At 41.3% G+C, this 15,792-nt stretch overlaps 2 protein-coding genes across 2 annotated transcripts in view; both read left to right on the plus strand.

Annotated features, from left to right (window-relative positions):
* LOC138600540 (NACHT, LRR and PYD domains-containing protein 12-like) overlaps positions 1 to 15,792 on the plus strand; it is a 154,961-nt gene that overhangs the window by 132,987 nt on the left and 6,182 nt on the right. The window lies entirely within an intron of this gene.
* LOC138601103 (protein NLRC3-like) lies at positions 7,614 to 15,378 on the plus strand. The gene is made up of 5 exons (XM_069672683.1): positions 7,614 to 7,903; positions 12,900 to 13,007; positions 13,132 to 13,210; positions 13,303 to 13,531; positions 13,736 to 15,378. Exons 1-5 carry the CDS (start codon positions 7,614 to 7,616, stop codon positions 15,376 to 15,378), a joined length of 2,349 nt encoding a protein of 782 aa, XP_069528784.1.

The following is a 15,792-nucleotide window of genomic DNA, read 5'->3' on the forward strand; positions in this document are numbered from 1 at the left end:
CAAAGTATATACAAACCTTGTGCCCTCATCAGCCAGGTGTTTCACCGGCTAAAAGTAGCGTGTTGTTTATCGTTTAGGACGACGCACTTGCCGTTTTTAGTTTTACCGCTTCTTTGCTTTTCTCCTACCGGCACCACCCTTTCAAAATAAAAGCACCGGTCCTAATTATGTTACTAACAGGAAAGTATTCACATAGCCTTAATTATTTAGGTAATTTACAACACGATCAGAGAGAAGTCCTCTGTGTGGACAATAACTTTCAGCAGTGCTGTCTCAGTGCTGTGGTGGACTCTAAATCCTGACTGAACATGTTGTTATGAAGAAAGTCACAGAACTGATTAGACACTACTTTCTCCAGGATGTCTGTTTGAGATAAAGTGAAGGTTAGATATCATTCTATAGTTAGCTAAGGTGCCTGAATCAAGAGTCAGCTTCATTGCAGCTACTTTAAATGACTGTGGTACCTGTCAATAAAGACATATTGATCATATCTAGCAAAGCTAACTAAGGGAAAGACTTCCTTAAGCAGCCCAGTGTGAATCAGGTCTCAGAGACAGGTAGATGGTTTAGATGAAGAAATGATGGTCAGTATTAGAAAACAGACCATGTTTAAATCTGCTCACACATTCAGTCTCTAATGTTTAAATGTGATCATTAGAGAAGCTCATGCAGTCACTAATACTGAGGGCTGTAGCAGTCTGCACCTGAACTGCATGAACACATAAAACGGGGCTCAAATCACAAAACGAAAGCAGGTTTAAACACACATCCAGACGCGTGAAACTGCTGATTAGATGTAAACCAGGAGCTGAATATTCTGTGTGAGGATTCACATTGTCCTGCTTCTGTCACTGAAGTGAGTCTTACCTATTGTCTGTTCTGTTGTAAGTTTTAGATCGATTATCTGTGTGTGGCTTGTAGGAGGAGAAATAGAAGGCTCTTTATACAGTGAGCCTGTAGGAGGCGCTGCTGGTCGGGTCAGGATTTAGCGTAAACCCCATGAAAGCATGGATCCATCCTGCCTTGTATCAGCGGTTCAGGCTGCTAACAGATATTTTTCTTGGCACACTTTGGACCCCTTAGTGCCATTTGAGCATCGTTTAAACGCCACAGCCTGCCTGAGTATTGTTGCCGACCGTAAGAAAGGCCTAGTGGTTCCAAAAATACAGTTCAAGTGAAGTTATTTTGTTGTGAAAGAAATCCAGCACTCCCGGGCAGCAGTGTTTACAGTGCAGGCCTGGCAAAAACAAAGACTGGAGAAAAGTAGTACTTATAAAATGTCTGTGAAGGTCGTCAGTCATCCAGGTCATGGTAAGCTTAATCCAAAAGGCAGCTGGACCTGGTTGAAGTTCTTGAAGACGTTTCACCTCTCATCCGAAAGGCTTCTTCACTTCTGACTGACTGAGCTCGAAATATAACGGCTCAGGTTAACGACTCACCCTTGATTACACATCTGTTAGCATACTAATGACCTACAGAGGCTCATAGATAGTATCTGCTGATTTCTGCCTTTTACTAGGTTCCACATATATGTTAGTTGTTTGATACGTTTGGAGACCAAACAGAAGAAAACATCTCATGTGTCTGTTTAATGAGCTGATCGGATTCTTTAGATACACTGATCAATTATTATGTAGACTCAGAGAGACAGACAGAGATAATAAAGTCAGAATAAACAGTAAGACTGAAGCATGCGGAACATAAACATGACGTCTGAGGGCTCACTGGCTGCTCTGAGAGCAGATATTGTGCTGGGATCAGACCACTGCTCCTTCCTCTGCTCAATACAGGGAGAGAGCTGCGTCTTTATTTCACCATGCTAACAATGCTTAGTAGTTATAAGTGATAATTATTTAAATAACTGGTGAAAGTTAACAAAGACTAAATATGTGAAAAATGTGTGAGGACAAAATGGCGACACAGCAGACACTTCCTGTGTCGCAGATATCTATGATTTAATATATATGTCTCTTCTTGTGGCTCTGACTACGGCAAGCTCTTTTAACACTGAATCAGTTGCAGAAATAACGATTGTAGAAATCAACAACTGCTTTTTGACGAGTGTGAATTCCAAGTCAACATATCTATCATGTTGACTAGTTACAATTCTAATTAATGATATCTATAACTTAATTCTCACTGGTCAAAATATTCATTATTAATATCAACAATTCAATTTCCACTCGTGGCAATATCAACTGTTGTTATCAACAATTCAATTCTTACTAGTAGCAATGTTCATTGTTGTTATCTACAATTGTTCTTACATTACAGATATCATAAATGGAATACTAGAGATCTAAAATTCAGTTCTGACTAGTCAAAATTAAATTACTGATATATTGCTGTGGAATTTTCACGAGTCAATTATATTTGAGATATTTGAGATATCTACTATTCCCTTGAATTTTAGATATCAAAAAAGGAATTTACGCTAGTTAAAAACGTCACTGAAGATATCTTCTGCAAATGTAAACCACAAACAGACGTCACGTCGCTCTCTTCAAACACACCAGACTCCATTCACAAATCAGTCATTTAACCTCACAGCACACAGGAGCTGCTGCTGCTTTTGCTGCATCGATCTTGTTGTGTTATTGTGAGACGTTGGTTTCTTAAAACGTAACTTTGAGTCCAACACAGAATAAAACAAACTCCAGGCAGCAGTGTTCAAACTTCCTCTCAGATTATCTGCTGATTTCTGCATTTTCGTAGTTCCCAACATGTGGACAGCAACTCCCATGATCCCCCGCTCCTTCATAACTTCACAATCAATGCGTGACTCCATGTTGACCCTCCAGGACGCCCTGCCCTCACCTCCCTGTGAGAACACACCTGTTAATGCAGCAGTGTGACAGCAGCGCCCTCGTGTGGACCGGCTGTGTAACTACAGTCACTGCTGCCTGCCTGCTGCTGCTCCAGTCTGTGCTGAGCAGAGTTTTTACTGTCATGTTCCACATGTATGTTGGTTATTTGATACGTTTGCCTGTTCGGAGACTACACAGAAGAACACATCTCGTGTGTCTGTTTAATCGGATTCTTCAGATCACTGATCAATTATTATGTAGACACAGACAGACAGAGAGACAGACAGTGATAATAATGTCAGTATGAGCAGTAGGACTGAAACATGTGGAACATAAACAGACCTCTCAGGTTTCATCAAAAGCTCAGAGTGAGATTTCATCTGTTCAGGCCGCAGTGACTCAAAATGTTGTAGTTTCACCCCCTCGCCCCCTCGCCCCCTCGCCCCCTCGGCCCCACCCAATTATTTTTGCTATTTAAAAACCAGTTCAATTTTTCATACTGTTCATAATTGACCAGCACAAATAGGAATGAAAACAATGGGCTAATTTGATAAGACAAATTGAATCAGCTGATTAACTGTTTTATTTTACATTTTAAGATGAACAGAACACTTTGACCCCAAATGAGCCCCTAGAAAACAGAATCCAATTAAAAAGGTATTCAAACATCGTGAACCGTATAAGAAATATAACATATAATATATAATATAACATAATATAATATATCAAATATACATTCAAACATGAGATCTGCCTCTTACCTGCGACCAGTCCTACCTCACACTACCACTATTACATTTAGTTAAACATACAATATCAGGAATCTACCAACATATTTATTTTAATCTATTTGTCCTTCTTCTTATCACCTCCCCTTTTCCTCTCTCCTTACTCTATGCACACACAACACTAATTCCACACACAGAATCTGTCGTAAATGGAACTGTACCGTATTTCGCACACTGAGTACTACAGTTGGCTAATTGAAGTTAGCAAATGGTAGCTGACTGTAAACCTCTGCTAGCCGTCTAAATCGATGGCGAACTTTCTGTTCAATCAGTCACTGCAGAGGTGGCAAAAGTGCTCACACTCTGTCCTTAAGTAGAAGTCCTGATACTTGTGTGAAAAAAGACTCTGGTAAAAGTAGAAGTACTGATTCAACTCCTTTACTCAAGTGAAAGTAAAAAAGTACACGCTCTGAAATTTACTTCAGTACAAAGGAAAAAGTAAAAATGATTTTTTTTATGTCAATGATTCACAATACTTGTTTTGATAACTTGGCAAAATGAAAAACTAAAACTGAGTGCTGTCAGTCGATTAAATGTAATCTGGTTAATCAGTTTTAGGCTTTGATTAATCACGATACATTGCCTTTGTAAAATACCCCTCATCCATGCAAGTTACCAGTTACTTGACTAAAAAGTTATTGAATTACTTTATAAATGACTCCATGTTAAAGTGATTATTACTGTATAAAATTACGTTTTACATCAGTTTAAATATTTGCTTTAATTTGATCATTAAAGTGCACTATACAACTATATTATTGTTGCCTACCTACATTTTCTTTTTCTAGAATTTGCATTTGAACACACCATGATGACTTTTTTCGTTCACCGTCGCGTAATGGTCATTTTTCTGAGCCGACCTTGAACACATCATAATATCACCTTATGGCACCTCGGTTAGTTCGCTAAGTAGCTTTTATTCTGCGGATTTCAACACGGATAACTATTTTTAACTAACGAGACTTGCTGCAATGTTTGAGTGCACTTAAGGAGGCTGCTTTAAGCAGAACGAGCCATCAGACTGTTTCCTGCTTCAGGACTTTTTACTTTCACTTTCTTGTGACGCAGATCTGTTCTCCGTGTTGAAGCTTTGGTAAGTGACACTTTTCTCTGTTTTAAAGACTCTCAGATTAATTCAAGTGTAACAACAGCTGGATGCTAACAGTTAGCAACCGGGCTCACTGGCTGCTCTGAGAGCAGATAGTGTGCTGGGATCAGACCACTGCTCCTTCCTCTGCTCGATACAGGGAGAGAGCTGCGTCTGTATTTCACCATGCTAACAATGCTAATGCTAACCAGGGAGGAGGGGGAGGCTGTCCACATCAGACACGAAACTTAGGTGTTAATTATTAAAATAACTGGTGAAAGTAAACACAGACTGAATATTCACAGACGAAATGGGAGGGGGGAAGGGTGGCAAGTGTTGCAAACTTCCAATTAAAGGGTGAGGCCATATGTTACGTGGCTCTCGCTCCAGAGTGCGGTCGAGAAGTCGAAAGAAGTTACTCCCTCAGTCGACGACGGCGCTGCTCAGAGAACTCGACCGCACTTTGTGACTGATGTCACGTGGTTCTGTGGTGTAAAAAAAACTACAATCTACCGATGATGGACTACAAAGAGCGCATCTATCGCCCGGTGCTTTCTCACCGTGCTGTTTAATTGAAGTCAAAGAAACATGGATAACTCTGTGAAATATCTGACCTCATTAAAATGTTTACAGTGTGTGAAGCAGTACGACTTATCTTACAGGCTGTTATCTTTAATTTATTTGTATTAATATGACTGTAGTCTACTCTTGTTCTGTCTTACTATGAGCTTTAAGTAATGTGTGAAGCACACTAAACTGCGATCTAACACACTCCACCGTCACAGATGATTATTTATTCATTGATCATATGACGGGCAAAATAATCTTATTTTCGATATAAGCCTCGTAAACGTCATTAAACAGAAGAAATATCACGTCATAGAGGCACGTGGGTTTTAAACTTTAAAAGGCACTAATCTATATTAACTTAAAGTAGATACAAGTACAGTTTACAGTTTAAATTACACTACAATATGAGCTATGATTTATTGATAATTTGATCCGACTTTGAGTCATATTTAGAATATTTGCCACCCTCCTCTTATATTAATCCACATGAAGTTTTATTGTTTGAAAATATCAAGTTGGTATTTAAATCTAAATTTTCTATCTTCCGCCGAGAGGCGCTCAACTTCAGATGTTGCTGTCACAAGGAATTATGGGTCATTATTTTCTTGTCTCCTTCTGTAATGTGTTGTCCAGTGTCTCCTTAAAGGAGACGATGAAGGAAGCAACGAAGCTCCTCTTGTGTGGGGTGCAGCAAGATTAGGAGATCAATATATAAACAAAATCACAAGAGGGAATATATCTGAAGTAGGGTTGTCGACACCACGGTAAAAGAAAAGTAGAAACGCAGAATTTATTATTATTGTTTGCTGTGTTTTCACAGCGTCAAGCTGAACAGAGCAGATCGTTCCAAACAGGAAGTCACACACGAAAGCAGCACACAGCATCCGGTCATTTCAAAATAAAACACCATGTTCAGACTCCAGTTTGTTCCATTTATTTTAAGATCGACACTCTGAAAGCTCGACAAAAGAACACTTTTAATGAAGTAGTGCACTCAGCCATGGTAGAAGCGCAACAATCACAGAATGATTTCCAGCCAGAGTCTGCGCAGTAGAGATCGGCGAGTGAAGCGGCCGTAGCCACTTCCGCTAACCCAAACACACACTTAACTTACCGAAACAAGCAGCGAGGATCCCGCACGCCGGCGTGTTTAACAGCAGAACAGCTTCTTGTGTTGGTCTGAGGTTAAAGGTCACAGGTATGGAAACTTCAATGACTGTAGTGATTGTTTTAGTCACGTTTCCACTCGCGGATCGTCCTCCGCTCTGCTCACCCGGAACTGATCGGCTGCAGGAGCCGAATTTGTCAACAGAGCTGTCAATCATCATTTTGACAGCATCAAATAACTCATTAAAAATAAACTTGTCAGAAAAATGAACACTTGGACGTGAATCAGCACGATAAGAACTAACTATAATGACAGAAACCATGTTGGAGAAAAATGTATGGGGCGTGTATTTTGATCTGTGAGGACTTCCTGTGAGCAGCAGAGGACGACAGCTTGTGTTTTTATTTGACTTCACCTGGTAATTCATCTGGTGAACCCCTCTCCGTCTTCAGACAGACTCAGCCTCTCTGGGATGCTCTCTTTATACCCAGTCATGTTCCTGACCTGTTGCCTGTTAATCTAATTACTTGTGAGATCTTCAGGTGTTTTCAGCATTTCACACCTTTTCCAGTCTTTTGTCGCCGCTGTCCCAACTTCTCTGAAACGTGTTGCTGCCATCAAATTCAAAATAAGTTTCCAAAAATGATGATATATCTCAGTTTCAACATTTGATAATCAGGAACGTTACTAAAATCACGAGTTGCAGGTTAGATGTCAATGGAGGCGGAGCCAACAGTCAGTCACACCTGAGAGAAGGTGTGTCTCACACAGTCATGTGATCACCTGTGTGTTTCTGTCTCCACAGAGAGCTGACCACGTGGAAAGGTCAGTTTGTTCATCAGACTCTGCAGGAAGCTTCCAGAAACATGGAGCCACCACAGGGAAGAAGAAGAAGAATGAGCAAAGACGAGCCTCCTGATCTGTCCGAATTAATGAACAATCTCAGTGAACATTCAGATTCATTCATTCACGGATTTGGAAGCAGTGAAAACAGGATGAGAGCGATTGTAACAAAGATAAAGGAGATCGCTGATGAAGTAGAAGAGACGCAGCGCACAGCAGATAAAGTCAGACTTGGAGGATTTGTATCTGCTGTTGCAGCCGGGTTAATTCTGGGTCTGGCAACCGGGGGGTTGGGCTTGTTAGTAGCAGCAGCAGCAGCAGGAGGTGCTGCTGTCGTTGGTACAAACATAAGAAAAAGAATCATAGAACGCGGAAGTGCAAAGGCCGTAGAAGAGCTGGGAACAGAGTTCATGAAGCTTGTTGAGCCGCTGAAGGAAACCCTGGAGGACATACAGACGACGTGTGAGAAGCTGGAGGAGGAATCCTCTGAAGGTCAGGCAGAGCGCGCTCTGGAAGGGATGGAGAAGTTTCAGAGGACTCTGAGACGAGTGGCTGAACTGAGAGCAGAGACTGAACAAGTTTTGGATGTAGCTGTAGATCTAAAGCAGATGATTGGTGACCTGCCGAGGCTCATTGTGAGCTTCTTCAGAGTCACTGCCGCACCTGAGGAGGATCAAAAGTTAACAGACGCCATCATCAAGTCAGCTGATCAGGTTGTTGTTACTTTTGATGAAATGAAACAGAGACTGATGGACCTAAAGAGTGGGGGTTGACCAGTTAACCCTCCATGGTTCACATGATGATGAAAAAAGTGTTGTTTTTGTCATAAAATCGACCAAATATTCTTAATCTAAAAAGGACCCCCCACAAACGTTTTCAGGGTACTTTTTGGGGTGCGTTGCTGTGAGGCAACTCTGTGCCATAATTGTAAGTAATGAAAAAAGAGAGTTATTGTTTTAAATGTGAACAAAACGTATATAAATTTAACAAACATGGAAAATACTTGATAGCCTCAGCAGGTTACAATCAGTGACTGTATATATAGATCCCGCACGCTGGCGTGTTTAACAGCAGAACAACTTCTTGTGTGAGGCTGAGGTTCACAAATATGTAAAGCTCACTGACTGTAGTGTTAGTGTTAGTTACGTCTCCTCTCGCCGTTCCTCCTCTACTCTGCTGCTCGGGAACAGGACGCTGCAGGAGCCCCATTTGTCCACAGAGCTGTCAATCATGAGGCCACACCCCCTTTTTATAGCATTAAATAACTAATTAAAAGTAACTTTCTCATATTTGACGTGTATTTAGATTTTATAGTTTGACTCATGTCCCATCTGTTAACATGGAGGAGGCGGGCTTTATGAGCTATACTGCAGCCAGTCAGCAGGGGGCGACAGACAGGGTTTGGCTTCACTTGTGTCGGCCATCTTTTTATACAGTCTATAGTTACAATCTGTGCCATTTGAAATGTTCCAACATAAAAAAAACTCTTTTCATAAGACTGCATGTCTGAATGTTGCCTTCAGGCAACATTGTACCATTGTGGAGAAACCTCCTGGAATGAAGGAGTCGTTTATTTTAAGCATTAAAGTATTTGTTATTAGTATATATTCCTTATTTGTTATTTAATTTTATTGAGCCTTTATTTAAACAGGTAATTGAGACAAGCGGTATCAAGCGGGGAATTAAGCCGGACAGCTTTAAACTCTGTCGCCGTGTGTTCAGGTTGATGGGGCAGAGTAAGAAAAGGCCTTTTGACCGACTTCAGGACAGACCGGTGAAGTGATGAAACCCTGGGAACATAAGCTGTAGCAGCACAATACCAAAATGGTGACTCCATAATGGTACAGTGTTTTTGCATTTTAAGTTTCCATTGCTTAATTAACATAAAGTACGTTAACCTTTATGCTTCAGTAACAAAAAGTTCCTCTGAGACTGTTAGCAGACAAACATGTCTGCGTCTAAAAACTGCCATCAAATTTATTCATCAATATTTGTTTCCACTTTCACTGAACGAAATCTTTTCAGTAGCTTCAGTCCTGTTCATTAAAACCAAAACATTATACATTTTCAAAACTTACCTGACTTACCTTAAAAAATATCTAATTAACACAATGGGAAAAAAAGATATATATATTTATATATTTATTTTTACAGTGTACTATTAAAAAAACAAAAACAAACCAACTTGTTCCCTTAAGGACAAAAATGTCCACCTCAAAGAAACTGCCATCTAATGAATAAATATGCTCAGAGTCAGACGGTTGTTGATACTTTGGATGAAATGAATCACAAACTAGAGGACTTAGAGGATGATGGAAACCAGCTGCAGTGAGGAGCAGGAAGTTAGAACATTAAAACACTTGATTTGGAAGGAGGAGAAATGTTGTTTACTATAAAACAAGAGGTCATTTTACATCACAACAAACATGGAAATAGAAGAACTATAATATCGTACGTTGTTGTAGGACAACAGTAGGACTGAAACATGTGGAACATAAACATGATGTCTGAGGGCCGACAGAAAGACGAGCAGGAAACAGAACGAGCCATCAGACTGTTTCCTGCGTCAGGACTTTTTACTTTCACTTTCTGTGCTTGTGACGCAGATCTGTTCTCCGTGTTGAAGCTTTGGTGAGTGACACTTTTCTCTGTTTTAATTATTAAGTTGTTAATTATTCAAATAACTGGTGAAAGTAAACAAAGACTGAATATTCACAGACAAAATGGGAGGGGGAAAGGGTGGCAAGTGTTGCAAACTTTGAACTTTGAACTATTATCTTTAATTTATTTGTATTAATATGACTGTAGTCTACTCTTGTTCTGTCTTACTATGAGCTTTAAGTAATGTGTGAAGCACACTAAACTGCGATCTAACACACTCCACCGTCGCAGATGATTATTTATTCATTGATCATATGACGGGCAAAATAATCTTATTTTCGATATAAGCCTCGTAAACGTCATTAAACAGAAGAAATATCACGTCATAGAGGCACGTGGGTTTTAAACTTTAAAAGGCACTAATCTATATTAACTTAAAGTAGATACAAGTACAGTTTACAGTTTAAATTACACTACAATATGAGCTATGATTTATTGATAATTTGATCCGACTTTGAGTCATATTTAGAATATTTGCCACCCTCCTCTTATATTAATCCACATGAAGTTTTATTGCTGTCACAAGGATGTGACAGAGCCACATTGAAGAAAAAAGTGTCAAATGAATGGTCATTAGAAGGGTATTAAAACTAAGACACTAAGAGTGATAATGTTTGTTTTGCCTTTTAGTGCTATGAAAATTAAACTGTCCACTGTAAGTTAAAAGGATGTGGGTATGTGCCAGTTAAGAGGTATGTCTGTGCCGAGGTGATAAAGGGGGGTGTGACGTAGACGAAGGAGGAGATTCGGCGCGGCAGGGTTGAATTGGTGAGCGTCAGGCGAGAGTCTGCAGCTGCCCTTTACGACACAGTCTATTCAAATTGTGGAAAAATGTAATGAAGGAATTGACTTTTGAATGTACTGTGAGGGAACGTTAAAGGAATATTATTCGAGCTCTCCGTTCCGGCATCTCCCGCGGCTGAACGCAGCATGAGGCAACAAGAACAAAGACTTTGGGATTACTCTTCCTCCGGATTCTTGGTGAGATCTTTCCTTTGTTGTCTGGATTTTGAATACTGGTACCAGTCGCGCTCGATCGTTTTTTGTGGATTATATTTGGTTTTGTGAGCGAACTGAAGGATTTTTGTTTTGGGGACAAACGGGCGACGGCATCGACGGATTTATTGTTTGTTTTCGGGGTGGGAAAAGAAGGACCAAAAGTGACTATTCGAGTGAACTTTCGTTCAATTAAGTTCATATTTCGTTAGATTTGGACTTTTAGTTGGTTGTGAATATATATTGGACTGATTTAGAGAGTTATTGTTGTTGTAATTACATTTTTATTTGTCGCATTGAGCTGGGTGAAGCATATTTCTGTGAGTGACGCATATTGCTCTAATCACCTGAGTAGCCTGTCAATACCTATTAAAAAGGGTGAAACTTATTTCATATTGATATTTTCTCTGATACCTGTTTACATTTTTGATTAAAAAGGTTATAGGTTTTCTTTTCTTCTAAAAGAACCCGTGAGCGTTGAACCTCGATAAAATAAAAAGGTCGAGTGTTACAAGGAATTATGGGTCATTATTTTCTTGTCTCCTTCTGTAATGTGTTGTCCAGTGTCTCCTTAAAGGAGACGATGAAGGAAGCAACGAAGCTCCTCTTGTTTGGGGTGCAGCAAGATTAGGAGATCAATATATAAACAAAATCACAAGAGGGAATATATCTGAAGTAGGGTTGTCGACACCACGGTAAAAGAAAAGTAGAAACACATTTTCTAAACTATTGGTTTATTTTATTTTATTTTATTTTATTTTTTTATTTTTTTTTGTCTGTTTGTTTTTTTCTGTTCAATGTCACTATCTTGTTTGTCATGTTAATCCACAACAAACTAAAATAAAAAATGATGAGAAAGATTATGATTGCAGTGTTGCCGCTACATACATTTATTATTGCCGCCGCTTCTTCAGATTTCTATAACGTGTCCTGAAGTTGCAATTAAGGACTCTGCAGAGATGTCCGCTCCAGATGTTCGGTCGTTCGCCCGCTCTCCTCGTTGAGTCAGAGCACTGAAACAGTGACAGGAGTCACAGGATATCAATCACACGTGAAGTCGTTGCAACCAAATAAACAACAACATTGATTGTTGCTGTTTATGTATGTCCAGAGTAACAATTTGAAGTTCTAACTAAAGTGACTAAAATGAAGCCTCCTTTGATTGGATCAAACTTGATTGATGTCAGAACGAAGTGAGACGTTTGAGCAGAACAACACGTTCAGACGGAGTTGAAATAAAGACGTTACAAGTCCATTCAACGAAGACACACCTGCTTCTTCTTCTGCTCCTCTTTCAGCCCACATGGCTCCTGGTGACTCACAGGCTGAATGTTGAAGGAAGTTATTAGAAGAAGTGTAGAAATGTTGTCGGGCTAACTCAACTGTTGGCACGGCTCCAGTTAAACTGTTGCCGGGCAGAGTTTGTGATGTCAGCTCTCCTTTCTGATTGGTTCATAACGGCTCATTTCTGACTGTTACACGACTTGAATCCGTAATCTTTACACACACGTTACAAACTGCACACGTCACTGTGGTCAGGAACCTTTATTAGAACATGAACTGTAGATCATAATGTGTGTGTCAAATACTGACATGTTAAACAGCAGTTCTTCCTCCTGTAAACTCATTCAGTCATTAAACCCTGAGATACCTGATCAGTCAGCTGTTAGCAGGATTTCTGCTCCTCACACAAACTGTCAAAAAAGAATCAGCTCACATCTTCAGTTAAAACACTTCCACGTAGGATCCACCTGTGTATCCTCGCTCTTCTCTCCTCCTAAAGCCTCTTCTCTCCTCTCCTTGTCTCCTCCAGGTGTATTTAAGAAATACGCAGATCCTCCATCATGGCGGAGGGGGGAGGATATCCGGGTCAGCGGAGGAGAAAGGATGTTAAGGAGGAAGGATTAATGTAATAAGATGCACCCAAACTGTCCATTTCACAGCTCAGCAATGACTTCACTCACACTGACTGTCACACCTGCTGCTGAACAGGTGAACAACAGCTCACTGTAACTAATAATGTTGTTTGTTTGTATCAGGACGCAGAAGCAGAGACCAGACGCTCCTGGACCCAGCTGTGAGTCCCTGAAGAGTGACTGGTCTATTAGTCACTTAATTGACTTCAAAGGAGAACCTGCTGATGGAAGGTAAGAATGTACTAAAGCTATTAACATGTGATCTACATTCATGCTCTGTAATTTCATACTCATGTCAGAACACCTTTTGTAATCTGTGTCAGTAAATGTCTTAAACTTGATGTTTCCTCCACAGAGTTCAGCAGCAGAGCTCAGAGGTTCACAGCGATCAGTCAGCCCAGCTCCATCAAACCGACCTGGACTCCACATTTATGGTGCGTAGCATCCGTCTCCGTGCTGCCCTCAGACTGACTGATGAATCTGTTGTTGTGTTCTACCAGTTTAAATGTTTCTTATTCTGTTCCAGCTGCTGGAGGAGAACATCGTCACATTTGTGAAACGTGAGCTGAAGAAGATCAAGAGGGGTCTGAGTCCGGATTACCCAGCATGCCTAGAGATTCAGGAGGAGGACGAGGAGGTTCTGGACAGTAAGGAGGAGGAGCAGAGGAGGAGCAGCAGAGAGGCATTTCTGAAGATCACTGTGCACTTCCTGAGGAGAATGAAGCAGGAGGAGCTGGCTGACTGTCTGCAGAGCAGTAAGAGAGCTTTTACAGATTACAGGTTTTTTTGGACATTTCCAAACGCTGCTTTAATATGTTGCACAGATCTGTATCAGATCAGATCATGATTGTCCCTAATGAGCTAAATTAAACTGATGGAGGAAGTAAAACTGCACAGCCACACTTTATTAAGATCTGCAGGATCCACTTATTGACATCATTTGTTGTTTGTTCATTCAGGAACTATTGCTGCAGAGTGCAGACAGAAACTCAAGTCTAACCTGAAGCAGAAGTTCCAGTGTGTGTTTGAGGGGGTCACTAAAGCTGGAAACCCAACCCTTCTGAATCAGATCTACACAGAGCTCTACATCACAGAGGGAGGGACTGGAGAGGTCAATGATGAACATGAGGTCAGACAGATCGAATCAGCATCCAGGAAACCACACAGACCAGAGACAACCATCAGACAAGAAGACATCTTTAAAGCCTCACCTGGAAGAGATGGACCAATCAGAACAGTGATGACAAAGGGAGTGGATGGCATTGGGAAAACAGTCCTAACACAGAAGTTCACTCTGGACTGGGCTGAAGGCAAAGCCAACCAGGACATACAGTTCATGTTTCCCTTCACCTTCAGAGAGCTGAATGTGCTGAAAGAGAAGAAGTTCAGCTTGGTGGAACTTGTTCATCACTTCTTCACTGAAACCAAAGAAGCAGGAATCTGCAGCTTTGAAGAGTTCCAGGTTGTGTTCATCTTTGACGGTCTGGATGAGTGTCGACTTCCTCTGGACTTCCACAACAATGAGATCCTGACTGATGTCACAGAGTCCACCTCAGTGGATGTGCTGCTGACAAACCTCATCAGAGGGAAACTGCTTCCCTCTGCTCGCCTCTGGATAACCACACGACCTGCAGCAGCCAATCAGATCCCTCCTGAGTGTGTTGACATGGTGACAGAGGTCAGAGGGTTCACTGACCCTCAGCAGGAGGAGTACTTCAGGAAGAGATTCAGAGATGAGGAGCAGGCCAGCAGAATCATCTCTCACATCAAGACATCCCGAAGCCTCCACATCATGTGCCACATCCCAGTCTTCTGCTGGATCACTGCTACAGTTCTGGAGGACGTGTTGAAGACCAGAGAGGGAGGAGAGCTGCCCAAGACCCTGACTGAGATGTACATCCACTTCCTGGTGGTTCAGTCCAAACTGAAGAACATCAAGTATGATGGAGGAGCTGAGTCAGATCAACACTGGAGTCCAGAGAGCAGGGAGATGATTGAGTCTCTGGGAAAACTGGCTTTTGAGCAGCTGCAGAAAGGAAACCTGATCTTCTATGAGTCAGACCTGACAGAGTGTGGCATCGATATCAGAGCAGCCTCAGTGTACTCAGGAGTGTTCACACAGGTCTTTAAAGAGGAGAGAGGACTGTACCAGGACAAGGTGTTCTGCTTCATCCATCTGAGCATTCAGGAGTTTCTGGCTGCTCTTCATGTCCATCTGACGTTCATCGACTCTGGAGTCAATCTGATGTCAGAAGAAACAACTAAATCCGGGAGGTCTAAAGCAAAGAGAAAAAAATCTGATCCAACGTGTTTCTACCAGAGTGCTGTGGACCAGGCCTTACAGAGTCCAAATGGACACCTGGACTTGTTCCTCCGCTTCCTCCTCGGTCTTTCACTAGAGACCAATCAGAATCTCCTACGAGGTCTGCTGACACAGACAGGAAGTAGCTCACAGACCAATCAGGAAACAGTTCAGTATATCAAGACAAAGATCAGCAAGAATCTGTCTGCAGAGAAAAGCATCAATCTGTCCCACTGTCTGAATGAACTGAATGAGGGGTTCCCACACTTTTCCATGCTGAGGTCCCCCAAACAGCATTAGCTTCTGGCCGGGGACCCCCAAACCCACAGACAATGCTACAAAATATGTAAAGAAACATCAACTTTTAGAATGTATTTTCTTACTTTTATTCACTATTTCTTTAGCACGAGCAATGTGGTATGAGGCTAAAAATGATGCCTTCAGGGCCCGCTCGGGCACGGTAGCTTGCTGTGTGAATGCAGCAGATTGCCTGACCAAATGCTCTTCTTTACGTCTGAAGAAGTCTACTGTTTTATCGGCCTCTGCCGGATGTTTTTGCATGAAGTGACGCTGAAGTTTTGAAGGTTTTAAACACTCGTTTGAGAGGGTCTCCAGACAGAGGACGCTTTTCGGGCAATCATTTTTCTGTATTGATGTAAAGCCATACTTAATGTATGCTGCCTCATATTTTCGGATTTTAGTTGGCCATGAGTT

The sequence above is a fragment of the Semicossyphus pulcher genome, unplaced genomic scaffold, assembly GCF_022749685.1.
Source record: "Semicossyphus pulcher isolate SPU_LCO1_2020_fin unplaced genomic scaffold, fSemPul1.0.p SCAF_21, whole genome shotgun sequence".
Taxonomy (NCBI): Eukaryota; Metazoa; Chordata; class Actinopteri; order Labriformes; family Labridae; genus Semicossyphus; species Semicossyphus pulcher.